Below are 26,585 nucleotides of genomic sequence, written 5' to 3' on the forward strand. Positions count from 1 at the left end.
AAATATTTCTATTTTCTTTATGCTAGGAACATTCAAATTATTCTCTTCTAGCTATTTTGAAAGGAACAATAGATTAATGTTAACCATAGTCATCCTACTAGAAAGTAGAGATTGTACTTTGCATTATATGTTTGCCAAAAGTGAAAGATAATTTCATTTAAACATTTAGATTTTTATATGAATTTAAGAGATATCTATGAAAAATTCTACCTTAAACATTTCATAATTGAAAATATTATTTCTTTTTATATATAGCTATTTTTCATAAAACAGTACTCTATTAAAAAGATTCTTGCCATTACTTTGGCTAAAGAAACATAGCCCCACTGAGAAGATTCTTGGAGGATAGTTGTAGCTTCTGAGTGTTTTGTATTTTCATGAAATGAGTAAAGCTGATGGGCATTGCTCATTTCTTCATTAGAAATAATGCTAATTAGCAATAATTGCTACTAGATCTTGGGCAAACTGCAGCTGAGAAATCTACATGTTGGCTCCAATCCTAGAGTAGATTATGATCCTCACTCATCCAGTTTTTCTTTATAGCTCTATTCTGCTGTTTACTTTGACTTTAGAAACACATAGGAACACCCTCTGGAATTTCACCTGCTATATATTGCTGCCTACTAAGAGCAATTTGAATAATTCACTCTTTCTCCTCCTTACTTTGCTTTTTTTCCACATTGCACTTATTACCTTTAAACATACAGTTTATTCATTTATTTTGCCTGTCATCTGTCTTTCTTCATTAGTATGTGAACTCCACAAATAAAATACTATTTATTCATTCTATTTACTGTGCTGCTTTATTTCTAACAACTAGAACTGTGTCTGGCATATAGTAGGTGCTCAATCAGTGTCTGTTCTCACACTGCTATAAAGATACTGAGATTGGGTAATTCATATATGAGGTTTAATGGACTCACAGTTTTGCATGGCTAGGGAGGCCTCAGGAAACTTACAATCATGGCAGAAGGTGAAGGGGAGGCAAGGCACATCTTTCATGGCAGTAGGAGAGACAGAGAGGGTATAGGGGAAACCGCTGCTTTTAAACCCCCAGACCTCATGAGAACTCCCTCACTATCATGAGAACAACATGGGAGAAACTTCCCCCATGATGCAGTTATCTCCCATTAGGTCCCTCCCTTGACATGTGGGGATTATAATTTTAGATGAGATTTGGGTGGGATACAGAGCCAAACTTTATCGTTCTGCCATGGCACCTCCAAATTCTCATGTGCTTTTCACATTTCAAAACACAATCATGCCTTACCAACAGTCCCCCAAAGTCTTAACTCATTCCAACATTAACCCAAAAGTCCAAGTCGTAAATCTCATCTGATACAAGGCAAGTGCCTTCCACCTGTGAGCTTGTAAAATAAAAAATGAGTTAGTTACTTCCAAGATACAATGGAGATACAGGCACTGGATAAATGTTCCTGTTCTAAATGGGAGAAATTGGCCAAAACAAAGTGGCCACTGGCCCCATGCAAGTCCAATACTTGGCAGGGAAGTCATTAAACCTTAAAGCTCCAAAATCTCCTTTGACTCCACATCTCACAACTAGGGCACACTGATATAAGGGGGTATGTTTCCACATCCTGGGCAGCTCCACCCCTGTGGCTTTGCAGGGCACAGCCCCCATGGCTGGTTTCATGGGCTGGTGTTGAATGCTTGCAGCTTTTCTAGGCACATGGTACAAGCTGTCAGTAGAGCTACCATTCTGGGGTCTGGAGGATGGTGGCCCTCTTCTCACAGCTCCACTAAGCAGTGCCCCAGTGGGGACTCGGTGTCAAGCCTCCAGCCCCACATTTCCCTTCCACACTGACCTAACAGAGGTTCTCCATGAAGGCTTCACTCCTGCAGCACATTCCTTCCTGGACATCCATCCTCTGAAATCTAAGTGGAGGTTCCCAATTCTTGTCTTCTGTGCACCTGCAGGCCCAACACCATGTGGAAGCCACCAAGGCTTAGGGTTTTCACCCTCCGAGGCCATGGCCTGAGCTATACGTTGGCCCCTTTTAGCCATAGCTGGAGCTGAAGCAGCTGAGACATAAGCACCAAGTCCGGAAGCTGCACAGAGCAGCAGGACCCTGAGCCCAGGCCATGAGACCATTTTTCCCTTTTAGGCCTCTGGGCCTGTGATGGGTGGGGCTGCTGTGATGATCTCTGATGTGCCTTGGAGACATTTTCCCCATTGTCTTAGATATTAACATTTGGCCCCTGGTTACTTAAGTAAATTTCTGCAGCCAGTTTGAATTCCTCTCCAGAAAATGGGCTTTTCTTTTCTACCACATGATCAGCCTGTAAATTTTCCAAAGTGTTACGTTCTGTTTCCCTTTTAAATAAATGTTCCAGTTTCAGATAATCTCTTGGTGAATGCATATGACTGACTGCTTTCAGAATCAGCCAGGTCACATCTTGGATGCTTCACTGCTTAGGAATCTCTTCTGCTAGATACTCTAAATAATCTCTCTCAAGTACAGAGTTCCACAGATCATTAGAGCAGGGACAAAAATGCCACCAGTCTCTTTGCCAAAGCATAGCATGAGTGACATTTACTCTAGTTCCCAATAACTTCCTCATTTCCATCTGAGATCACCTCATTCTGGACTTCATTGTCCACATTACTATCAGCATTTTGATTGAAACTGTTCAAAAAGTGTCTAGGAAGTTCCAAGCTTTCCCACATATGCCTGTCTTTTTCTGAGCCCTCCAACTGTTCAAAATTTGCCTGTTACCTAGTTCCAAAGTTGCTTCCACATTTTCAGTTTTTCTTTATAGCAGTGCCCCACTCTAGTGTTATCAATTTTCTGAATTAGTCCATTGTCACACAGCTATAAATATATTACCTGAGACTGGATAGTTTATGAAGGAAAGATGTTTAGTTATCCCACAGATCTGGATGGCTGTGGAAGACTCAGGAAACCTACAATCATGGTGGAATGTGAAGGGGAGGCAAGGCACATCTTACATGGTGGCAGGAGAGAGAGAGGGTTCAAGGAAACTGCCACTTTTAAACCATCAGCTCTTGTGAGAACTCACTATCATGAGAAAACTACCCTCATGATCCAATCGTCTCCCACCAAGTCCCTTCCTCAACATATGGGGATTATAATTTGAGGTGAGATTTGGGTGGGGACACAGGGCCAAACCATATCAATAAGTAAATGTTGAATGAAAAATGAATGATAAATGATTTTTGTGGTTTATGGTTTTGGCCTTGGCACCAGCTCATGTAAATCCAGAAGAAACACTTAGCCTTATCGAAGTAGTTGGTTAGTTTCTTTCACAGAAATTTCTGAGAATTTGATAAAATAATGCATCATTTCCTCAGAAAAACACATGTACTCATTAAAATACTTTTGCCTATAGGTGCTTATGAAAAATTTTTTTCACCTCTAAAGTTTGGACCAAGTTTCTTTTTGGTTTCTGCTCATGGAAGAATTCCTCTTTGCTTTCACCCTTCACATCTCCATCTCATATTTGTTTGTGAAACAATTTTTAAAGAACAAGTTACATTTTTTCCCCTCACATTGCTGGTGAGCTCAGGGCTTAAAACTCCTTTTGTGTTAAATATTAAATGGAGTATCTTAAAACCCTCCTTTGTAGTTTGCAAATTCACCAAAGATCTACTTCTTCCATGGAGTTAGTTTCCACATGGAATTGTCTGTAAACATCAAAGACCTGTATTTCTTGTTCTTTCCTTTCCACTGCTGTTCATTAAACCAATCTGCTCACAAATACCTTTTTGGTTTCTTCACTTGTGCACATACCTTTGTCCTTCATTTTTTAAAAAATTCCTTTATCTCTTTCAAATCCTTCCAAAGTATAGTTTTTTAAAGAAGATTTCCATTCTTCTTACAGCCTACAGTTAATTTCCTACTACATAAAGTTGATGATTAAATAATTTTTAAATTTCTGTTTCATCACTTTCTTTTTTGATTTGTTACTTAAAGTGGTCTTTCATCTCTCCCTTAATACTCTAAGATTTTCAAAGGAAAAGTTACATACCCTTCTTTGGCTTTATCTTTTCTCCATATTGTTAGCATAAAATTAATGTTTCTAATGTATTTCAGCACATAAAAAATGATATAATTATACTACCTTGTAGGTAATGAGGTTAAGATAACCTCAAGATGTTTACAATATTTTATTTGCGATAAGAGGTTTAATGAAGCTCAGTGACGACATAGTGCATCACTAAGTGTTGATAAACATCAGGGCTGAAACTTAGGCATAAGCCTTTAGTTTTGCTGGTATCTTGTGTGTGGTATATTAGTCATAAAATAATTTGAATATCACTTCTAGAGTAGGAAAAGAGAAGACTCATGCTCCCTTTTTTTCACTTTTTGCAAGAGAAACCCGGATCCAGGAAAAACAGAGCAAGGTACATTTGACATTATTGACCCTTCTTGAATGGCTGTACACAATGACTACTAGCTGACTAAACTCCAATTTGGTCTTTGAATTGGGACTTGAGTGGAGTCTTTGGGACTGTCATTTCTGAAATTAGTGTCTCGTATAACCATATAGTGTCCCATATAAGAAGTATACTACCACCCCAAAGATTATTCATATAGAGAACAGCAATGAACATTTGTGATATTTTGTAAAATAAGGCATTTTTCAAGGTATCATAAGATCAATTGCATTTACTTTCTTTGGATGTGACATAGATAGAAATTAATGATTAATGCTTTCAACTCTAACCCATCCGTATTCTTCTAGTTTCTGGGACAAACATTATCACAAATGTTGTACAAAGTCAAAGCAGATGGGTTAAAATTTACATTTTTATTTCAGACTTGATGATTGGAAATGTCATTATATAGGCACACATTTTGTTTTTTATTTTAAAAGAGAAATCAATATTAGCTGTCATTTCCTTTTACCCAATTAGAGGATAGTTGTGAAACAAAAAAGTGCCCTGAGGTTGAATACTTATATGAACTTTGTTGTATTCTTTGTAAACTTCTTGTGAGGAATTACATACTTTTGATTACCAGACTCAGGGAAGTGGATTCAGACTATAACCAGATTCTTTTATAAATAGTTATGTCCCCCAGTGAGGAAAGCACAAATTAGTTCACCTTACTTCCTCTCTAAAGAACTTCCTTCAAAATTTCCCATTTATGATGACTACAAAGGTGAACAACAGCAACAATAAAGCTTTATCAAATGACCCAAGCAAAGGATTTCTATGTGACTGCAAGTCTTACCCCGATACTTAACTTGACATTGTCACTTTAGCACATATTTTTTTACATGTGTACAGTCTTGATATGCTTGTATTTTAAAGGACAGAAAAGTCAATTTCATTTTTGATCTTTATATTCATATGAATGTGTTCTCTTTGTGGGGAGAGAGAGGGGTCAGATTGGAATCTGTGATCTAAGGCCAATTAACATTAGAAATTGTGCTGTAACTGACCCACAGCAGATAAGCCTTCTCCCTTAAGCACTTTATACTGCAAGCTATATGGCAAGCTCAAATAAAAGGTTACGCAAAAACACAGGCATTATCTAAAGTTCAATGTTCAGTATAAACCAGAAGACTATATAAAATGCCCACATTGAAGTACAATGTATTAATGTTTCATCAACAAGTGTTTATTTAACAGCTCCACAGGGCATATGGCCAGTGATTCATGCCACAGATATGTGAAGTTATCATACTCTGTCCTTATGCTGGGGAGGTCTGTAGCCTCAAGTGTACACAAAGAATAATATAAAAAAGAATTTAAAATGCAGCACTAGCTCTTGTATGCGACATATCAAAACAGGAATAGTCGGTGTGAATTCATGAGTGCTGAATACTGTAGGAATTCTGAGCGGGCAAGTTTTAGTATTGCCAGTATAAGTAGTGATAGGAGTGTGAATTCAGCTAGAGCAGAGAGCTGATATAGGGAAGATAAAGTTGAAAAAGTGGCTTGTGTCCAGATGGTGGAAGGCCTGAATTTCCAGGTTAATAGGCATTTTATTCCATAAGCAAAATACCCTCATTTATGTGTATGTGATGAGACCATAAATCTAGTGGTGGTGGTGTAAGCAAGGGGGAGAGACTGAAATAAAGGCATGTAAAGCTTGTAGCAACAGTGCCTGCCTCCTTTTATGTGATCAGTAAATATACCTTAAGGTTAAAGAGAACAGGCAGTAAAATATTTCCATTATCCAAGAGGCGACATTGAATTAGATACGGGTTATGGTGAGGGAAATGGAAAGGAAGGAATGAATAACAAAATAATTGTGAACATTATTTTTTTCTCTGTTCTTATCGATTCCATGTGAGTGGAAAAGAGTGGCAGGGCTAACTTCCTGGGAGCCAAGGGGGATAATGAGTCAAAGGAGGTTTTGTGGAAAGGGAGGGAAATGATTACCTAGATAGGATGAACTCTCACAGAGATTTTCTTGGTAATGTTGTGGAAACACGGATAGATGCAGGTGAGTCATACAAAACCATAATAGTTCAAGAGGCCATGAATCAACCCTTTCATTTAGATACCATAAATGTGGTTATGAATGTTCCCTGCAAATTGAAGGTGTTTTGCAAATGTGGGTAACGCAGATGGCTGCCAAGTCATATTCGTGAGGGCAATAGGTGGATTTACCCATTATAATATGTGTAGCTCTGATGAAAACACTAAAGACATTGCTAACCCTGAGCTCCCACAGGGGAATCATCCTTGGTTACTTTCCCCATGACTGATTAGGCCAGGTTGGTCAACCCAGTTTCCTTTCTGCATTTTCTGGAAGGATGTATATTTTTATTCTGGAACTCATTTTAAGAGTTTATTTTTTTAGGATCTGTCTATAGTACTTGAAGTCTGACTGCCTTGGTTTTTAGGGAGACATTATAAAAAGAAGTCATATGTTAACTTTTGTAAACCCTAGCCAGCAGTTGCTGGGCATGAGTTTTCTCTTCAAAAAGTGAAAGAGAAAATTATCCTAATCTGATTAGAATAATGAGTTATCTAGTAACCTACTTTGTACATGTCACTGAGGCACAATAAGATTCTATTAGATGAAATGACAAAACATTAATGGAGGTACCACATCTATTTACATGTTAATTTCTCTAAATTTTGATTTATATTTAAGTTATTTATCTTATGTAAATGTTGATATTCACTTATACTGCAAAAATTCTTTTTTGTTTTTTGTTTTTTAAGACTCACTGCCTTTTTGATAAAATAAAGCCCATCCAGTTAATCACACCACAGCTGTCCTTTGCCTTTTTGGATTAAAAATGGCCTACTGCCACCTGGTGGCAGCACGTCCTAGTCAAGAACAACAGGCAGGACAGAAGAGTCGCTTCGGATAAAACTGTTAACACAAACAAAGGTCATGCTCACATATTCACTCGTGCCCCAGCATAACCTCAAATTCAACATGCCTAAAATTGATAATATCTGCCTTCAATTAATTGTCTTAAAATCTCTACTATTTATTGAGCATGAATGTGTTGAGATACCAAGCACTTTACGTGCATTATTCTTCTTAATCTCAAAATAAGGCTGTAAGAAAAGTATTATTATTCTCATTTACAAATGAGGAGAGTGAGGCATAGAGAGGTTAAATAACTTTCCTAATGAGATGCTGTCACTCTTAACTGTTATTATACTCTGCCTTCTGACATGTTGCAGGGCATATTGTCCTTTAGTCATTCAGATTTGAAATCCTGGTGTCACATCCTCTCTTCCATCTGTTTCACTGCTCATTCATAATCACTTGTTTCATATTCCTTTGGGATTTTTTCTGTATCTATCAATTCTAAGTGCCACAGTTTCTAGTTCAGACCTTTACAACATGTAAATTTTGTAGCATATTTCTGATTGACCTCTTTTAATTTTTTATATTTAAATATATTTTAAAGTAATCTACAAATACATCTTATTGTAAACATTCAAATTAGAGAGAAGAATGCAGAGTAAAAAGTGAAACTCCTCAGCTGGACGCGGTGGCTCTCGCCGGTAATCCCAGCACTTTGAGAGGCTGAGGTGGGTGGATCATGAGGTCAGGAGATCGAGACCATCCTGACCAGCATGGTGATACCCCGTCTTTACTAAAAATACAAAAATTAGCCGGGCATGGTGGCATGCACCTGTAATCCTAGCTACTCAGGAGGCTGAAGCAGGAGAATTGCTTGAACCCAGGAGGCAGAGGTTGCAGTGAGCTGAGATTGCGCCACTGCACTCCAGACTGGGGACAGAGTGAAACTCCATCTCAAAAAAAAAAAAAAAGTGAAACTCCTCTGTCACTACTTTCATCATCTCTCACTAATCTCCAGGAAAGTAAGCACATATAATTTTTAGTTTGTTGATTTTTAAAAATATAATAAACCTATAACACTCCTAGTACTTTGTAATCTATTCTATTTTATACAATAATGTCCTACAGATATTTCTGTATTAGTGTTACAGAATTTACATACAGTAGACACTTGGTAATATTTATATAATTAATTTTAGAATTGAATCACATACTCTTTTCATCTAAAACAGAAATTATATTTTTTTGGTTTGTTTTTATCTAATTGAAGCATTTATTTCTCCCAGAATTTCTTCTCACATCATGATTCTAATCTTCTTCTTGATTATTGTTAATAAACATATATTTCATGGCATGGTATGGTACAGCAATAAAGATTATTTTCTTTAAATATTGATAGACTGTGTGTGTATGGGTATGTGTGGTATTATTTTACTAGATACTTTTTCGCATGTAAGTGCGAAGATCAAACGTTCTCAGCTGCCTTGTACAAATTTCTAATTGGTTTATTATTTTTGTACATCAGTAGTTCTCAAACTTTAATGTGCATTAGATTTAGCTGGGGTGCTTAATAAATGCCAGATTGCTGGGACCCACCCCTAGAGTTTATGATTCAGTAGGTATGAAGTGAGACCCAAGATTTTCCATTTCTTTTCTTTTTTTTTTTTTTGAGGTGGAGTTTTGCTCTTGTTGCCCAGGTTGGAGTGCAATGGTGCGATCTCAGCTCACAGCAACCTCTGCCTCCCTGGTTCAAGCAATTCTCCTGCCTCAGCCTTCCAAGTAGCTGAGATTATAGATGCACGCCACCATGGCCGGCTAATTTTTGTATTATTAGTAGAGACGGGGTTTCTTCATGTTGGTCAGGCTAGTCTTGAATACTCTACCTCAGGTGATTCGTCCGCCTCAGCCTCCCAAAGTGCTGGGATTAGAGGTGTGAGCAACTGTGCCCGCCCAGAATTTCCATTTCTAACAAGTATTAGCCTAAAGCTGTCTCCTTGCATATTTTAAGTTCAGCTTAAAGGTTTCTCCATGCATAATAAACTGTAACCTTACTGGATGTATGAACAGACAGTAACCTATTCTTCTACCAATCATTGAGTTTTGGCCAATCAAAGGGGACCATCTCTTCAAACCTTGTTCAAAATAAGGCAAACACCAAGCTGTAACCAATCCAGCTGTTACTGTCCCTCACTTCTTTTTTTTGTTAGTCACTTTCCTTTTGCCATCCATAAATCTCCTTCCACCACGTGGCTGCACTGGACTCAGAGCATACTCTGGCTCGGGAGGCTGCTTAATTCGTGAATGATTCTTTGCTCAATTAAACTCTGTTACATTTAATTTGTCTAAGGTTTTTCTTTTAACACAAGTTTCTACGTGATGCGGATACTTCTGATCTAGGGACCACACTTGGAGGATCACTGATCCTTATAACTGTCTTGTGATGCTTTATACTCCTAGGATATCTTGATCCCTTCTCAGCACTCTCTGCTTACTGCACATAGAACTGTAACTTAAAGAGAGAGCTGAAAATGGCTATGGTGGACAACCAGGCCTGGGGTGTGTGTGCCCTTCCAGAACGGGGCCAGCAGAGGCTCTGAAAGGCAGACTTGACCAGAATGACAGTGCTGCCAACAATTCAGACATCAAATTAAGGAACAGTTTTCATATGTCTAAGGGGTGGAAGAAGCTATTGTTTGTCCATCAGTCTCCACAGCAGCACATGCTCTAGAGACTGCAGTCCACAGCAATTGCATCACCTTTGAGTATGAAGGATGATGTTATAAATGCCACTACATCTAGAAAACATTTTTTTATTTATATTCTTCACTTCTGATCAGAGCTCAGCTAAGTAAAATGCTAGGTATTACATGAATTGATGCATTCAGTCAAATATTATATTAATTTCATTGTTGCTATGGATTCAGTTCTAGTGTGATTTGTCCTGTAAAGTGATTGTACCACTCTATTATACAAAAGTCCAAAATTGTTGAAACAAAGAAGGATTAAAAAAATTTGCAGTAGGGTTTTTTCTACAAATGTGTTTAGTCCAATGTCTTCAGGAAGTTGTGAAGTTTGTCTTATACAGTAGGTCTTTATGTGAAATTATTGTGTATGTTATAGGTAGCATTAGTTTTTTCTCATGTGGATTATTAGTGTTATTTATTGAATAATTCACCCTTTCATCACTAATTTTTATTTAGGTCTGAGCTTTTTATTATGTTCACGAATTCTGTTGACTTATTTCTGCAATAGTCAAAAACATGCATTTCTGTTTTTCTTTGAATTCATTACATGGCCACTTTGGAATGTTTCCATGACTTCCATGGTTTCTATTGCATAAAAAATAGTCCATGGACATTGGTTTCGTTCTGATACTGACTCAATGCAGCAGTCATTAGTATGGTCTACCAAGTGTTTCCAGTTCTCTACCTTCTGGGAAATGGTGGGATTGGCTCTTTCTACTCTCTTTACATTTAGGTGTGACTATGAGACTTATTGCCAGTGGGTTCATTCCTGAGTAGAATCATTAAATAGAAGCTCTAGGAAGCAGCCTGTGATTCACCACATTTTCCAATCCTGACTCAGCAATCATGGAAGCATGGAGATAGAAACTCTCTAAGTGAGACAGACATCAAGCAGAGCTCCAGATGACCTTCAATACCTTAATAGACCCAGAGCTGAGTGAAACCAGTTGCCTTAAACCACTGAGATTTTTGGAGTTCTTCATTACTACAAGATAACCTGGCATATCCTGAAAGGTAGAGTTAATGTGCTGTAATTTACAATTTGATAATTGGTGAAATGATAAACGAATACCCTGCATTTGTTAGAAGGTAATATTTATATGTTAATGTCTCTCTTTTCAGTTACTTCCCCCAACTGCCTTTCAATTATTTCATTCTTAGGGCACTCATATTCTCTAATACCCATGACTCATCAATCAAATTCAAGTTAAATTTTGATAGCACACATTTTTTTTTCTCTCAGCCTGCATTTCTTCCCTTGGATTGTTTACATTTTTAAATAAGTTACCTGAAAAGATCAATGTTTTACTTAAAATCTCTAATGACAATGATCATCTTTATGGCCCTATGGTGAGGGATCATTTGTGAAAAGCAGGAATTCTCAGCTTCCTCTTATTAGATCACATTGGTTTCTACTAATGTGACATACATCTGACAGTGGCTCTGATATTAATGATTCATAATTCTTTGTTGATGATGATCGCATTCACAAACCCTTGTGTTCAGTATCTGACTCTTATATTTCTGGAGTGGTAAAGATAAGAGGGAAAAAGACAAGAAGTGGAAGTGGTACTAAAGGGATATTTATTTGGCAGAGGTACCTTTTTCAAATAATCTCTCCACTGCTTAAATGTTCCTTTTTATTAATAAATTCCTCCCATATGCAAAAGAATCTCATATTATGGCAGGGTTGGACAGTGGTAGAGGTGAAAAAAGAAAGAAACTAATGTCCAGAGAACTATATTTTTAATCTTTCATATTTTAACATAAAGTACATGAATCCTTTGATTGGCATATTTGCCTCCTAACAGCTAGGAGGTGTTAGGGGAGGCAGGGGATGGTTGAATGGGGATCATGAGTCATTTTAGAGTCTGGAACATGGCAGATATACATGGCAGGCAGACACTGGGGCTTTGGCTGTGATAGAGGGAAGGCTCAGGACCTCTCAGACAGAACACAGCTATGAAAAGGGATGTGGTCATGGGCATAATAAAATTCCTACTTTGTAATGAAAAAAAAATTTTGGTGTGGGTTACAGGCATTTTGAAAAATCATCTTAAGTATCAGAAGCTACCACTTATACCTGTAATAGTTTCACTAAAGAATACCAAACATTTTTTTATGCTAGAATACTATCTTGCCAGGCTTTTTCTTCCTTAAAAAATGAATGTTAATTGGTTAATTAACATTTATATATATCTCATTTTAGGTGGTTCTTTGGAGCAATCAAAAGAGCAGATGCAGAAAAACAACTACTATATTCAGAAAATCAGACGGGTGCCTTTCTAATCAGAGAAAGTGAAAGCCAAAAAGGAGAATTCTCTCTTTCAGGTATGGGCATTGTTTTGTGTGATTCATTCTGGACTTGAGAGTCTGTAGTCATGAGCTTTCTGTGTGGACACAATAATTTAAAATTTGCCTTATTTCTTATCTTTATAATAGCACCAAAATCACCACTAAACTAATCAAGAGTAATATAAAAATTAACCCAAGAGATACTAACTATGCCTAGAAGTGTCTATAAATAGTTTCAAATATATTTGCTCTAGATATGAAATGGAAAACATGGATCTGGTGACGTTTTCTAACTTTTCCATTACCTAGAATTCTTTTAGGGAAATGATAAGCAAGAGACAAAAACTACACTGTTGTCAAAATTGATCTTGTCACAATATAATATTTTTCTTCTTCTGGCATTTCAATTGTCTTTGCTTGGTAAACACAAAAGGAATTGAAATGATTAGTGCAAATAAATTTAATTAACCCCCTAATATGTAAAATTTGGTCAATGGTAGTTTTTCACCTAAGGATCAAGTACATGTTTACACTGCCCTACAAAAAAAGAAGCACAGGGGACCTGAAATTATACCCCGTAGTTACAGGTACCTAAATATATGTCTTTGCTTTGAAAAAGCCATGTTTTTAGTTATATTATCATGTTGCAGAATATCTTTTCTTTAAGACGCTACGCTAGGTCATCACTAAATGTGAGACTTTCTCTCTTCTTGCTCTGTTCTGTTCTCTGTATTGTCTAGGCCTTTCATTTGTGTAACCATCTCCTTTAAACATGTATTATTCTGTTTCTCTAATTAGATGTGAACCTTGTGGAGGGAGAGGATTTGCTTCCCCATATACCTGTTGCCCTGCAATAAATGCTGATTAAACATGATGCCCATTTGTCTCATTGTATCTGCCTCCTCACTGAGCTGAAAATCAGGGCAGCCGTCATGATGCCACATGAAAGCAGGCCATAATTCCACATGTACTGGGAACTTGGATCTGACCTGAACTCTGGCCAGTCTGTGTGTATTTGATACACATTATCCTTCTCCACACTTGGTGGTTCCAAATATCAGGGCAGATGGGTTGCAGCAGGAGAGAATCAAGGACAGTGGTTTTGAGGCAGGTGTTGCAGAGGGTCCATACTTCAGGTCCTGACTATGATGACACTGACTCAATATGGTACTCCAGAACCACATGGATTCAACTTTACTACTACCTAATTCCATGGATAAGAGGTTAGCAGATGCTGGTTCTGACACTTATTCTTGAAATGTGACTATGTGTGAAGTGTTACTTACCTTTTTTTTTTTTTTGAGATGAAGTCTCACTTTGTTGCCAGGCTTGAGTGCAGGGGCACAATCTTGGCTCACTGTAACCTCTGCCTCCCAGGTTCAAACGATTCTCCTGCCTCAGCCTCCTGAGTAGCTGGAACTACAGGCGTGTGCCACCACACCCAGCTAATTTTTGTATTTTTAGTAGAGACAAGATTTCACCATGTTGGCCAGGATGGTCTCAATTCCTTGACCTCGTGATCGGCCTGCCTCAGGGTCCCAAAGTGCTGGGATTACAGGTCTGAGCCACCACACCTGGCCTGTCACTTACCTTTTAAATGTTGTTTATACCCAAGGTGATAATCAGAATATCTAATGACTGATATGGGATGGGCACTAGTCACTCAGAACAGATGCTCCACCAGGCTGGGAATTCACACCAGTCCACATCTGTATATCCAAGTGATACAAGTGAATATTTCATATAACAATATTTTTTTCTAATCATGAAAGAAACATAAAAAACTTTTATGTAGGCAAACAGCTTAAAGAAGAAGAATCTAGAATATGATTTTCTAAAGATGCATTTTAAATATTAAAATACTTTTCCTGTCAAGATTCTAAAAAATTCTTGACCTATAAAGTATATTTTTTATGCACATATACATACATACTCATACCCCCATACACAGAAAACATAATTTTTGTTTTAAAAAACTGCTCTGAAAATAAGTTTTCAGAAGAGATTCTGCATCAAACATTAGCTTGTAAATAATGAAGTACGTGTGTGTGTGTGTGTGTGTGTGTGAGTTTTGTAAACAAAATGCAGCCTTCTGTGTAAAACAAATGTGCATTCAGAGAACAAAGGGAGGATTATGGTTTCATAGAAAAGTTACCACCCAGTTTCCCAGTCAGATTCTTTTATGCAAATGAGGGCCTCAAACTTGCTTAGTTCTGAGTTGAACCTTGACTGGTTGTTAAAGTTGAGTCCTGATTGATTGATACAGCTGAGTCCTGATTGGCCAAAGCCGGTAAGTTCTGAAAGTCCCAAAGTTAAAGAGGTGTGGATTTTCAGGAAACTCAGAGTATGTGTGTGACCTTTATCAGCAAATGACCCCTTAGTTCTATTTTAAATTCAGGACCAGTTTGCTACTTGGGATCCATCTTGAAGAACTGGCTCTTTTAGATTAACTTTTGTTAAAATAGTGTATAGCTCTATAAATCTGTGTACATAGATAAATATATATACACACATACACATGTATATACGTGTGTGTGTGCATGTATGTGCATAACATGGATTCAAGCTCCATTTTTCTCTTATTTCTGTCTTGCAGTACTTGTGAACATTTTTGCATGCCCTTTAACATTCTTCTACTCTATTACTTTTAGAAGTTGCATGAGTATATCATGATTTATTTGACTTATTTTATATTTTGTACATTTTAATTATTTTGCTGCTATAAAATATGATACAGTGGACATCCTTGCAGAAAAATATTTGAATATTTCCATAATAATATTATATTTGGAGGAAGAAAAATCTTTTTGAAATCTCTATGCTTAATAAGAAGAGTTATATGAAAATTCCTTGTTTAAATACATCCCTGTTTATTTGTCTTTGTCACTATTTACATATCAAATTAGGTGGCAGTTATTTAGTTGAAAGCTAGATCAAATGTTTTTAGATTAGCATTAAAAATATAGAAGAATGAGGCTTGGTGTGGTGACTCATACCTGTAATCCCAGCACTTTGGGAGGATGAGGTGGGTGGATCACTTGAGGCCAGGAGTTTGACACTATCCTGGCCAACATGGCAAAACCCTGTCTCTGCTAAAAATACAAAAATTAACAGGGTATTGTGGTACACACCTGTAATCACAGCTGCTAGGGAGGCTGAGGCATGAGAATCGTTTGAACCTGGGATGCGGAGATTGCAGTGAGCAGAGATCATGCCGTCGTACTCCAGCCTGGAGTGCAATGGAGGACAGAGTCCTTTGAGACTGTCTCAAAAAAAAAAAAAAGATATTTTCATGAGAAAAACAAACTAGAAGTAGAATTACCTGAATTATGTCTTTGAACAATGCCCAGGCAACAGTGACTGTTCAGAGTACTCTCTAAGTAAAATATTATGGAACAAAACAGCTTTACAGGCTTAAAACAAAATTACAAGGATATTGGCTGTTATGTACTGTGAATACTCTAGAGCCTGCTTATGGATTTAGGAAGCTCTGCAGACCTTGCTTAGAGACCAGCATATCATTATAGATTTCTTTTCAATGAAGTCAAACAATTTAGTCTTTTAAACAAATTATCTGATTGCTATGTATTCACTGGGGTACAAAGTAAATGCATACCATTATGTTCTACTGAAAGAAAATTTTTCTTATTAGCCGAAGGGAAGGCTATACAGGAGAAAAATGGAAAGAAAAAGGGCTCACATTAAAACAAACAACCCAATTGCTGGCTGTTGATTATCACTAAGGATCTTCAGATATACCACTCATAGATTTATTTCTTAGTGCAGTTGTCTTCTTAATCAGTCTGAATTGATGGTCTTCAATTTTGCTGACTGCTGTGCTAAAGGAAGCAAATAATATCCCTTTTCCATCTTTTTCTTTCCCACATGAGTTTTCCTTAGAAGTATTGTCTTTATTCCTTGAGCAACAATGGTTTGAAGCTGTCAGAGAAGAGCTTCATGAGGGAGCATGATTTATTGATGCTGAGTGTGCTGAGAAGTAGCAGCCCAAGGTTGGGTGGGTACTAATTGGGTTGTTGTGATCCCTGCATGGCTGTCTGCTCTTGTGAGGTCTGAGTAGATCTGAAAAGAGAGTTAGGGCCATGACACCTCTCATAACGGCAAGACACTAATTAGCTGTGAATCACAGCAGCGCTTTTGGATATTACATATTATATGTGGTAACCAGAGAATCTGTCTTCATTAGATGCATGACAGGTAGTTTTAGTGGCCCTACCCTTATTTGTCATTGGCAGTGAATTGTTTTTCTGATGAAAAATATCAAATTCTAACTGCATGTCAACTGGTTTGGCTATTTCTTGACTTCAATCAGTTACTTTAAAGGAAACTATTATTGTTATTACCATTAATATTAATTTGCTCGTTGGTGTCCTATAAGCATTAGTATTATTTATTGTTTAAAGTAAACTTTAAAGGAAATGTACTTTGGGGTCTAAAATTGAGCTCCAGCTGAGTTTTTCAGAAGAGACTCTGCATTGAATACTGTGATTTTACTTGAGGCAACTCTGCATGTAAAAGCCTACAGAGTAGTGGAGCTTTCAGATTTTTCCTCAGTGAAACCCATTCAGCATCAAATAATAATATATTGAAGATAGTTGAAAAATGACTAAATTGAGGACATAAGGCAAAAGAGCTCATCAATAATATTCAGGGTGATGCATCTAGGAGTTGACATTTACTTATACCTTTGTTTATTTCTTCAGCAGCATTCAGTATGCTCACTGTGTGCCAGACCTTCTAGTAAGTGAAAGGCAGCTAAGACCTGCAAGGCACAGTCCCTGAACTCAGTCTAGAGAAGAATTACAATACAGTTCTTTTGTTGTGAGACAAGAGAGGGCAGGGGCCGAGTCTCTGGGGGGAGTCAGGGAAGGTATCAATTTATGTTACAAGGTGTGTGTGTGTAAATAATCATTTCTGGCAAAGACAAATGCACAGAGTTGTGAGTTTATCTGGTGTTTTGTGGACTAGTAGGAAGGGTGGAGGATAGTGTAGGTGTGTGGGTGCATGTGGGGAGAGGATGAAGGAGAGGAAGAATGGTAGAAAATAAGTGTGGAAAGGAAAGTTGGAGGTAGACTGTTCCCGACCTTGTATATCATGCTGAGGAATTTGGACCTTGTTATACAGACTAAAGTTTTAGGCAGAAATAATTGGTGTAATCTGTCTGTTAGATGTTACCTTTGATGTCGAGAATGGATGAGAGATTTATAGGTAATAGCCTGGGGGGAAATGAGAGAAACACACACGGTGGCATCACTAGCTGTTGTTTGAAATTATAGGTGCAAGATGAGCAGAGTCCGTCAGCATTCTGCAGAGAGAAGCAACCGGCCCCAAGCTCAGCAGGCTGCACTGCCTCTGCTCTAGCACAGGACATCCCCAGAAGCATAGGGCCCCTCTGTTGCTGTTTCTTTTTTATGGGCTAGTATGGGAGTGGCCCAAGGACTGGGGATAAAGATTGCTTTGGTGCTAGATTGTCTGACTTTAGTTATCAGTTATTTGCAAGGTTGTTTGGAAAGCCCAGCACCTATGAGCTTCAGGTGCTGTGGGAAATGGCAGCTCCTGTTGCTGAGAAGAGGAAATCATTTGGCCTGTGGGAAGCTGAGTTCAGGTGCAGCCCCGCCTCTGGGGGTGACCGTGGGATAGGTCTAGTGTACCCTTTGCATTGAAATCCAGAAAGAGTTCCCAGGGTTCGTTTCTACATAGTCTCCTTTCTCTATAGATGAGAGCCTGAACCAGGACAGAGTTATGAGGAATGAAGAGAAAAGAATAGAGGTGAGAAATATCTAGAAGATAAAACTGACAAGAATTGGTGACTAATCAGAAATGGGACAAAATAAGGGAGAATGAGATTCTAGGTTGGATGTCAGATTTCTGACATGAGGGATTGGGGGATGGTGGTGGCTTTGGCCAAATGAGGTATTTAGGGGGAGATGATTTACAGAGAGAGGGGAGGGAACCAAGGGAAATAATCTCAGAGGTGCTTGAGGCACATATGAGTGAACATACAAGTAGCCTTTATCTTTTTTTTTTTGGTCAGGGAGACTTGTTTGTACTGATTTTGAACAGAATACTTTCTATGATAAAATTTCATTACAGTGGACTTGGAGTTTCTATGAAGTATGCAGGACTTTTATAATAGTAGTTTTTGATCACTGTGAAGTCACTTCTTGAGAATATAATAGGCCTCTCCAGTGACACAATTTAATTGAAAAATAAGCATATTCAAATTTTTAGAACCAAATAAATTGTTTTATCTTCAAAATAATTGACTACCATTGTTCAAAGTATTGAACAAATGGTAGAATTGCCTTTATAGAAAGAATATCACTTCATGTGATAATTATTTGATATGCTTTAGCTGGGGTAACTATTTGTTCATTAAGGGCAGCTTTGATACTTAGAAGTAGGTAGAATTATCCAAAGCAAATTTCTGAATAATATGGATGATTAACTTGAATGATACTTTGGACTTATAACTTTGTAAATATTTCTGCATGCCTTGTAATTAATTCTAAAGGCAATTCAAAAAGTAATGAGAATAATAGCAGCTTCTTAGGAAAGGTGTGTCTCCTCTCATGTTGACCTTGTGTGTATCCTTCATGTTAAACTTAAAAATTGAAAGACTCATTTAAATTTGAGTGGCTTTGTCAGTGTAGGTAAAAATGTGCATCTCAAACTAGATTTTAAACTCCTTGAGTAGAAGGGCATGTTTTTATTGCTTCTATTTCATGTTTCTTCTCTATCTTCATAGTTTATAGTTGAGTTTTGTAAAATCAGTAGCCACACAAATACCTCTTTGCATTGTAGGCTACAAGCCACAGACATAATCAAGGGCATTGTCACTGCCTTGAACCTCAGAAGCCTGGGCCATGTAAGATCACAAATAATCCTCCTATCTGCTGTGCTTCAGACTTAGTTTAGAAAGACAATTTCACACCTTGACAGGTCAGTTTTTTTCCAGGTAGTAAGACTTTTGTAGAGGAAGCACAATTGGAAAGACGTATCACTTGTTAGTGTGACCCTCTATGTCACTGCCAGGCACTGAGTTCAGTCCCAAACTCACTTTATACAGACCCTTCAGCTACCATGATTACACACAAACTTTTGAGATCTGCAGAATCATTCTAATGTGACTCAGTCCAATCACAAGATGTTCTAAGTTTCATCATCAGGCCTTTGAGCCATTCATTTATTCTTCATTTATAATTAATGCAAACATTGTGGCCACTAGTGTTTGTCAGTAATTCTATTACCATTAACTACAGATATAAATACAATTGCATGTCCCAGGTAGGGACAAAGGTAGGGACAAATATTAAATGATTGGAAAAAGGAAAAATAATGCTGCTTGAATTTATTATGTAATGAAACTTCTATGGATTCTGGGAGCATTTTGAAATTGATTAAAGATGTTTTGCTTTTTAAAAAGTGCACATGCTGCAGAAAGAGAATGTTATGTTAATAACTCCAGTATCTCATATAAAATGTATTAAATTTTAACATGTTGGTGCCATCTTAGAAAATGCCTTTTAATTAAAGTCATAATTTAGTTGTGTTCAGCTTAATTGCAAATATCATTGCCTATAATTACAAGTGACTTTTTTTGTGAGTTATAGTATGTACTGCCTTTTCTTAACATTACTAGTGATAAGTTATATTTCAAATGTTTTAAATGCTCTATAAAGTTAAATTAACATTTTATTATGTGCACATATATCTGCATTTGCATCTGTATACACACATATACATGCATATGCACAGGCAAAGAGCCTTTTTCTCTAGGGCACTGGTTCATGAAGAAATCTTACATCTTACTGAAAATTTATAACTAACATTTCTAGAAGTATTCTTTATGAGGCTTGTTTTCTTTATTTTTCCTTCTTTTGCTTGTCTGTGAACCCCTCATATTGGCTTGTCTTAGTTTTCTTTTCTTGTTTTTCTTACCTTGGTTTGCTGAAAAGATTTTTTGTACTGATATTTTGAGCAATTTGGAGGAAAACATAACAAAGAAATAATGCCTATTATTATTACCCTTTGGATGCTGCTTTGATAATAATCAATTTCAGGTATTAAATAAATAAGTAGGAAGTTAGTAAGTCATGTAAAGGTTGGTAAAATTGCTATCTTTTTGTAATTCATAATATATTTCACCCCCTTGATTTTTTTCATTTTATTAACAGCTAAAGTAAATTGATCCTTTATTTATTTTATTCAGATTAAGACAGTGCCTGTAGTTAGCATCCTCCTACTTCCTATTCAACTATTCAAAACATACCTAAGAGATGCAGAATCATAGTAGCTCTATAAATTAAGTCTATCAACCAATGAGTTATTAGAATCTGGGTAGATATTCTTACATTTCTTGCCTAATGGTAGTATTACTTTAAGTCAAACTATGCTATGCTATGACATCAGCTATTGCATGATTAAGACTTGCATTACCATCTTCTAAACCTTTGATTTTACTTTCTTTGAGCAAGGTACTCAAGACATAGCATGGTGTTTTGAATGTTGAAGTGCTTTTTTGATAACAGTTTTCTTATAAACGTTGAATTGTTTTAATAAGAATGCTACTTTTTTTTTTCTTGCTTTAGCTTGTCTTTATATAAAAAAGGACTTTTCAAAAACATTTGGAGAAACACTTTGAAGTATTTTTAACCATTCAATTACACATTGATTCATACATTTACTCATTCATCTTAGAACTTTCATTTGTGTTTACTATGTGACATAATTATGTTAGCAACTAAATAGCTCGCACAATGACAAGCATAATAATGAAGTTATATGCAAAGTGATTTGGGAACCCAGAAAAGAGAACAATTCCTTTTTTTGAAGGGATAAATAAGGGAGGGCAATACAGGAGATGAGACAACAAATACCACTATACTTAGAGTAAAAGCAAATGGAAAATAGTGGCGCAGAATTTGTTTTTCTAAGATAATGTTTATTCTGAAAATAAACAGAATAATGTTTATTCTGAAAAAGCAAAGGACGAATGAAATGAAACAGTTATTTCTTTGAAAGGATAAACAAAATAGATAGACTATTAGCTGGATTAACCAAAAAAAAAAAAAAAAGAAAAAAAAGAAAATTCAAAGAAGCACAGTCAGAAATGATAAAATGACCTTATGACTGCTACCACAGAAATACAAAAGATCATAAGAAACTACTATGAACACATCTATACACACAAACTAGAAAATCTAAAGGAAATAGATAAATTCCTGGATACAAACACTCCCGAAGTCAAACCATGAAGAAATAAAATTCCCAAACAGACCAATAATGAGTACTAAAACTGAATCAGTAATAAAAAATTCTACCACCGCCAACAAAAAAAGCCCAGAACCAGATAGATTCACAGCCAAGTTTTACCAGACATACAAATAAGAGCTAATATCAATCTTACTGAAACTATTCCAAAAAAAATTGAGAAGGAAGGATTCCCCTCTAATTCATTCTACAAAATCATTATCATCCTGATACCAAAATCTGGCAAGGATAACAAAAAAAAAGAAAATTGTAGGGTAATATCCCTGATGAAGATAGATACAACAATCTTCAACAAAATACTAGCAAACTGAATTCAACAGTATATAAAATAGGTAATTCATCATGATCAAGTGGGTTTTATTTTAGGGATGCATGGATGATTCAATGTATGCAAATTGATCAATGTAACTCACCACATAAACAGAATTAAAAATCAAAATTATATGACCATTTCAATAGATGCAGAAAAAAGCATTCAATAAAATCCAACATCCCTTCATAAAAAAATTCTGAACAAACTATGCAACATAACTCAAAATAATAAGGGCCTTAGATGATAAACTCACAGCCAACATCATATTGAACGGGAAAAACTTGAAAGCATTCTTTCTAAGAACTGGAACAAAACAAGGATGTCCACTCTAACCACCCCTATTTAACATAGTGATGGAAGTCACAGAGCAATCAGACAAGAAAATAAATAAATGTCATTTAAATTGGAAAAATAAAAGTCAAACTGTCTCTCTTCACTGATGACATGATCTTACACCTAGAAAACCTGAAAGATTTCTCCAAAAGACTCCTAAACTTGATAAACAACTTCAGTAAAATTTCTCAATGCATTTTTATACGCAAACAGCACTCAACCTGAGAACCAATCAAGAATTCAATCTTATTTGCAATAGCCACAACAAATGTAAAATATTTAGGAATACATTTAACCAAGAAGGTGGAAAACCTCTACAAGGAGAACAAAACACTAATGAAAGAAACTATAGATGACACAAACAAATGGAAAAACAGCTCATGCTCATGGATAGGAAGAATAATATCATTAAATTGACTATACTGCCCAAAGCAATCTACAAATTCAATGTAGTTTCTATTAAATTACCATATTTCACAGAATTAGAAAAAAATTATAAAATTCACAGGGAACCAAAAAAGAGCACAAATAACCAAAGCAATCCTAAGCAAAAAGAACAAAGTTGGAGGCATCACCGTACCCAACTTCACACTATATTACAAGGCTATAATAAGTACAACAGAATGGTAGTGGTACAAAAGTAGACATAAGGATCAATGGAACAGAAGAGAGAACCCAGGAATAAAGACACATGTCTACAACCAACTGATCTGCAACCAAAGTTGACAAATTCAACAATAAGAAAAGGACACCCTATGCATTAAATAGTGGTGGCAAAATCGTGTAGCCATATGCAGATGGACCCCTATCTCTACATACAAAAATTAACCTAAGATGGATTAAAGACTTAAATGTGAGACTTGGGCCTATAAAAATCCTAGAAGAAAACCTAGGAAAAACTCTTTCAGATATTGACCTAGGCAAATAATTTATAATTAAGATTTCAGAAGCAAATGAAACACAAACAAAAATAGACAAATGGGACTTAATTAAACTAAAGAGCTTCTGCACAGCAAAAGAAGCAATCAATAGAGTAAACAGGCAACCTTCAGAATGGGAGAAAATATTTGCAAATTATGCATCTAACAAAGGACTAATATCCAGAATCTATAAGAAGCTCAAACCAATCAACAAGAAAATACAACTCCATTAAAAAGTAAGCAGAGGACAGAAACAGATATTCCTCAAAAGACACAGAAGCAACCAACAAATATATGAAAAATTACTCAATGTTACTAATCCTCAGAGAAATGAAAATTAAAATTATAATGAGATACCATCCCACACCAGTCAGAATGGCTACTATTAAAATGTCAAGAAATAACAGATGTTGGTGAGGATGCGGAGAAAAGGGAACGCTTGTGTACTGCTAGTGGGAATGTAAATTAGTACAAGTCCTATGGAAAACAGCGTGGACATTTCTCAAAGAACTAAAAATAGACCTACACTTTGACTGAGCAATCCTACTACTGGGTATTTACACAAAGTGAAAGAAATGGTTATACCAAAAAGACACTTGCACCTGTGTGTTTATTTGCAGCAGTATTCACAATAGCAAGGTAATGTGGCATCAACACAAGTGTCAATCAATGGTTGATTGAATAAAGAAAATGTGGTATGTATACACCATGGAATACTATGCAGCCGTAAGAAAGAATGAAATCATGTTCTCTGCAGCAACATGGATGGAACTGGAAGCCATTATTCTTAGTGAAATAACTCAGACAGAAAAGCAATTATCACAGGTTCTCACTTACAAGTGAAAGTTAAACAATGGGTACATGTTTAAGATGTTAAAGATGGAAATAATAGACACTGGGGACTCAAGAAAGGGATAGGATGGGAAGGGGGTGAGGGTTTAAAAATGTATCTATTAAGTACAAAGCTTACTATTTGGGTGAGGTGTTCACTAGGAGCCCAAACTTCACCATTATGCAATATATCAATGTAATAAACTTGCATATGTACCCCCTGAATCTAAAACAAAATAGATAAATAAAAGAATTGGGAACTGCTTTCTGTGATGCACTTTTGAACCATTTAGGAAATAAAATGGAGATCTGTAAATTGTTAGCCTGTTACCACCAGTATGCTTGAATAACTAACAAAGATACTGGATTGTATATATTATCAATGTGGTCATGATGAATCTGATACGGATAATATTTTTGGGTAGCTAGAAAGTGCTAGAACTGAGATTGACTGGTCTCTCTGCTTCTCAAGCCTAGATATCACGTAAACATAATGATCTCAAACTGAAAAAAAAGAGAAAGAATTTTAAAACTTGAACAGTAGAAGACAGAGGGAGGTGAAGAGATTCTTTGCCTCTTCTGTCTGAAGAACATTTGAGAAGACCTGGTGCCAGGTTTTGGATTAAACAGGAAATTAAAGTTCTTTGGCTCTGGAGATGAAAGTCAGTCAGAAAGAGTACATCCAGTTTTTCTTTCTTTCCACTGGGCTTCAGAAATACAGTCCAGTTTTTAATCTCAGGTAAATAACAACTAAATAAATGTTTGCATCTTAAGGCTGCCTGATTCTTAAATCAAATAAGGTATATACAATTTGTTATTCCAAGTGGCAAAAATATATTATTGAAAAAATAATGTGGAATTAAGCCCAACTCTTGTATTGCATATATGGTTCCTACAAACAGGGACATTGTAATGTTGAATGCTACTTTTCTCTCCCTACTCTTAATTTACCTCTGTGGGCCACTGGAGGGCTTTCACTCAAACATGTGCTCCCTCTTGTGGCATGTCAGAAATAACATGCCATCATGTAGACATAACACAGAATGTTTTTGTTAACTTTGTTTTTAGTTTTTATGACCCATTAATTCGTAAAAAGAAGAATATCTGATTTTAGTTGCAAATATGTTTACATTTTAAAAGTATTCCTAGTATTTATGCTATAAATGAAAAGACTTCCATATGGTAGCAGTTTTGCTTTATTAATGTCAAAAAATTAACCAAGGCTTAATTTTTCTTAATGGTTTAGGCATCTAGTTTTTATATGGTAATAGTTACACAAAATGTGTTGATGATATAAAAATGAATGAAATAAACACAATCCAATTTAATAAGTTATTATTTCTAATTTTAAACCATGTATCTAAAATGATATATGCACATTAGCTGCTTTATAACTCTTTATCAGTATCCTGTCAATCATGAAGTCATTTCTAATGCATTCAGAAATGTGCCTTGCATTATATTATTAGGAAATTCGGCACAGGAACTGCAATCTGAGAAACGATTTTGTTGTCTTAAAAGCTTATGCATTGCAGGAATTTTATTTTCCTATTTGTTTCAGCAGAGCAGGGACTTTCTTTCAATCCCCTCTCTCTGCAGAGCTATCTCCTTACCACCTGCAGATGTTTGTAAAAAAGGTTTTGTGAAAAGTAAAGTAAGTAGGAGGCACAAGCATAAAAGAAGGAAAAATAAGCAAAAATTATACTTTCATTTTTATGTAATTATAGTGAACAGCATTTTCTGTTTATCTGTTGTATGTATAGTCCCAAACAAAGAGATGATCCAGGCCTTAAAAAACTTGTGATTCACTCACCAACCCATCCATTCATTCATCAAATATTTATTTAATGCCTACTAAGTATCACTAAGTACTCAGAGGGCTAAATGGCAAGTGAGACAGTTCCTGCCTTGTGAAGCATATGCTCTAATTGGCAGTGGAGGAGAAATGCCAACTAAATGAAGAGACACTCATATAGGAAAGATATTATTTGTTGTGTTTTTATAAGATAAGCAAATGGTCAAAATCAAGGAAAATTTTATATATATAATAATAATGGGATAGAGTAGAAATGAGGATTGCTTTCTTATGTCTTCAATTTGTAAGAAATATGAAAGCAGAATTTTATGCTAAGATTATCTTGGTTGGAAGGATAAGGTTATCAGTGCTCCAAATGGATTCTCCCATGAAGAGTATTGCAGTTTATGATAATGAACTCTGCAGCCAGGGTGCTTGGGTTTGAGTTCTTTCTGTTACTAGAATTGTGGCTTTAGGTAAGTCACTCAGCCTCTCCATGCCTCAGATTCCTTTTCAGTAAAATGGAGATAAAAAATGGTACCTACCTGTTGGTGGTGTTTGGATTAAATGAGTTAACGCATGAAAAGTGCTTAGAACACAGCCTGCCACATAGCGAGCAAAATCAATATTTGCTATTGTCATTAGCACTCAAGCCTGAGCAACAACGAGCCTTTACAGAGCTTGTCCCATGATCGTAGCTTAGAATGCACAGCATAGGAAGAGATTGAGATGATATGATGATTACCTGTGGGAAGGAAGGAAGAAGATACTGGGTTTGTTCTTTTCTCTCTGAAA

The 26,585-nt window shown here is 36.3% G+C and overlaps 1 protein-coding gene across 1 annotated transcript in view; it reads left to right on the forward strand.

The window, feature by feature from the left end:
• FRK (fyn related Src family tyrosine kinase) overlaps positions 1–26,585 on the forward strand; it is a 110,266-nt gene that overhangs the window by 44,010 nt on the left and 39,671 nt on the right. The window contains exon 2 of the mRNA XM_012460404.3: positions 12,222–12,343. Within this exon, the coding sequence (XP_012315827.1) occupies positions 12,222–12,343 (122 nt within the window). The remainder of the gene's footprint in view (positions 1–12,221; positions 12,344–26,585) is intronic.

Source organism: Aotus nancymaae, unplaced genomic scaffold (assembly GCF_030222135.1).
Source record: "Aotus nancymaae isolate 86718 unplaced genomic scaffold, 86718_ANA_hifiasm-v0.15.2.pri h1tg000040l, whole genome shotgun sequence".
Taxonomy (NCBI): Eukaryota; Metazoa; Chordata; class Mammalia; order Primates; family Aotidae; genus Aotus; species Aotus nancymaae.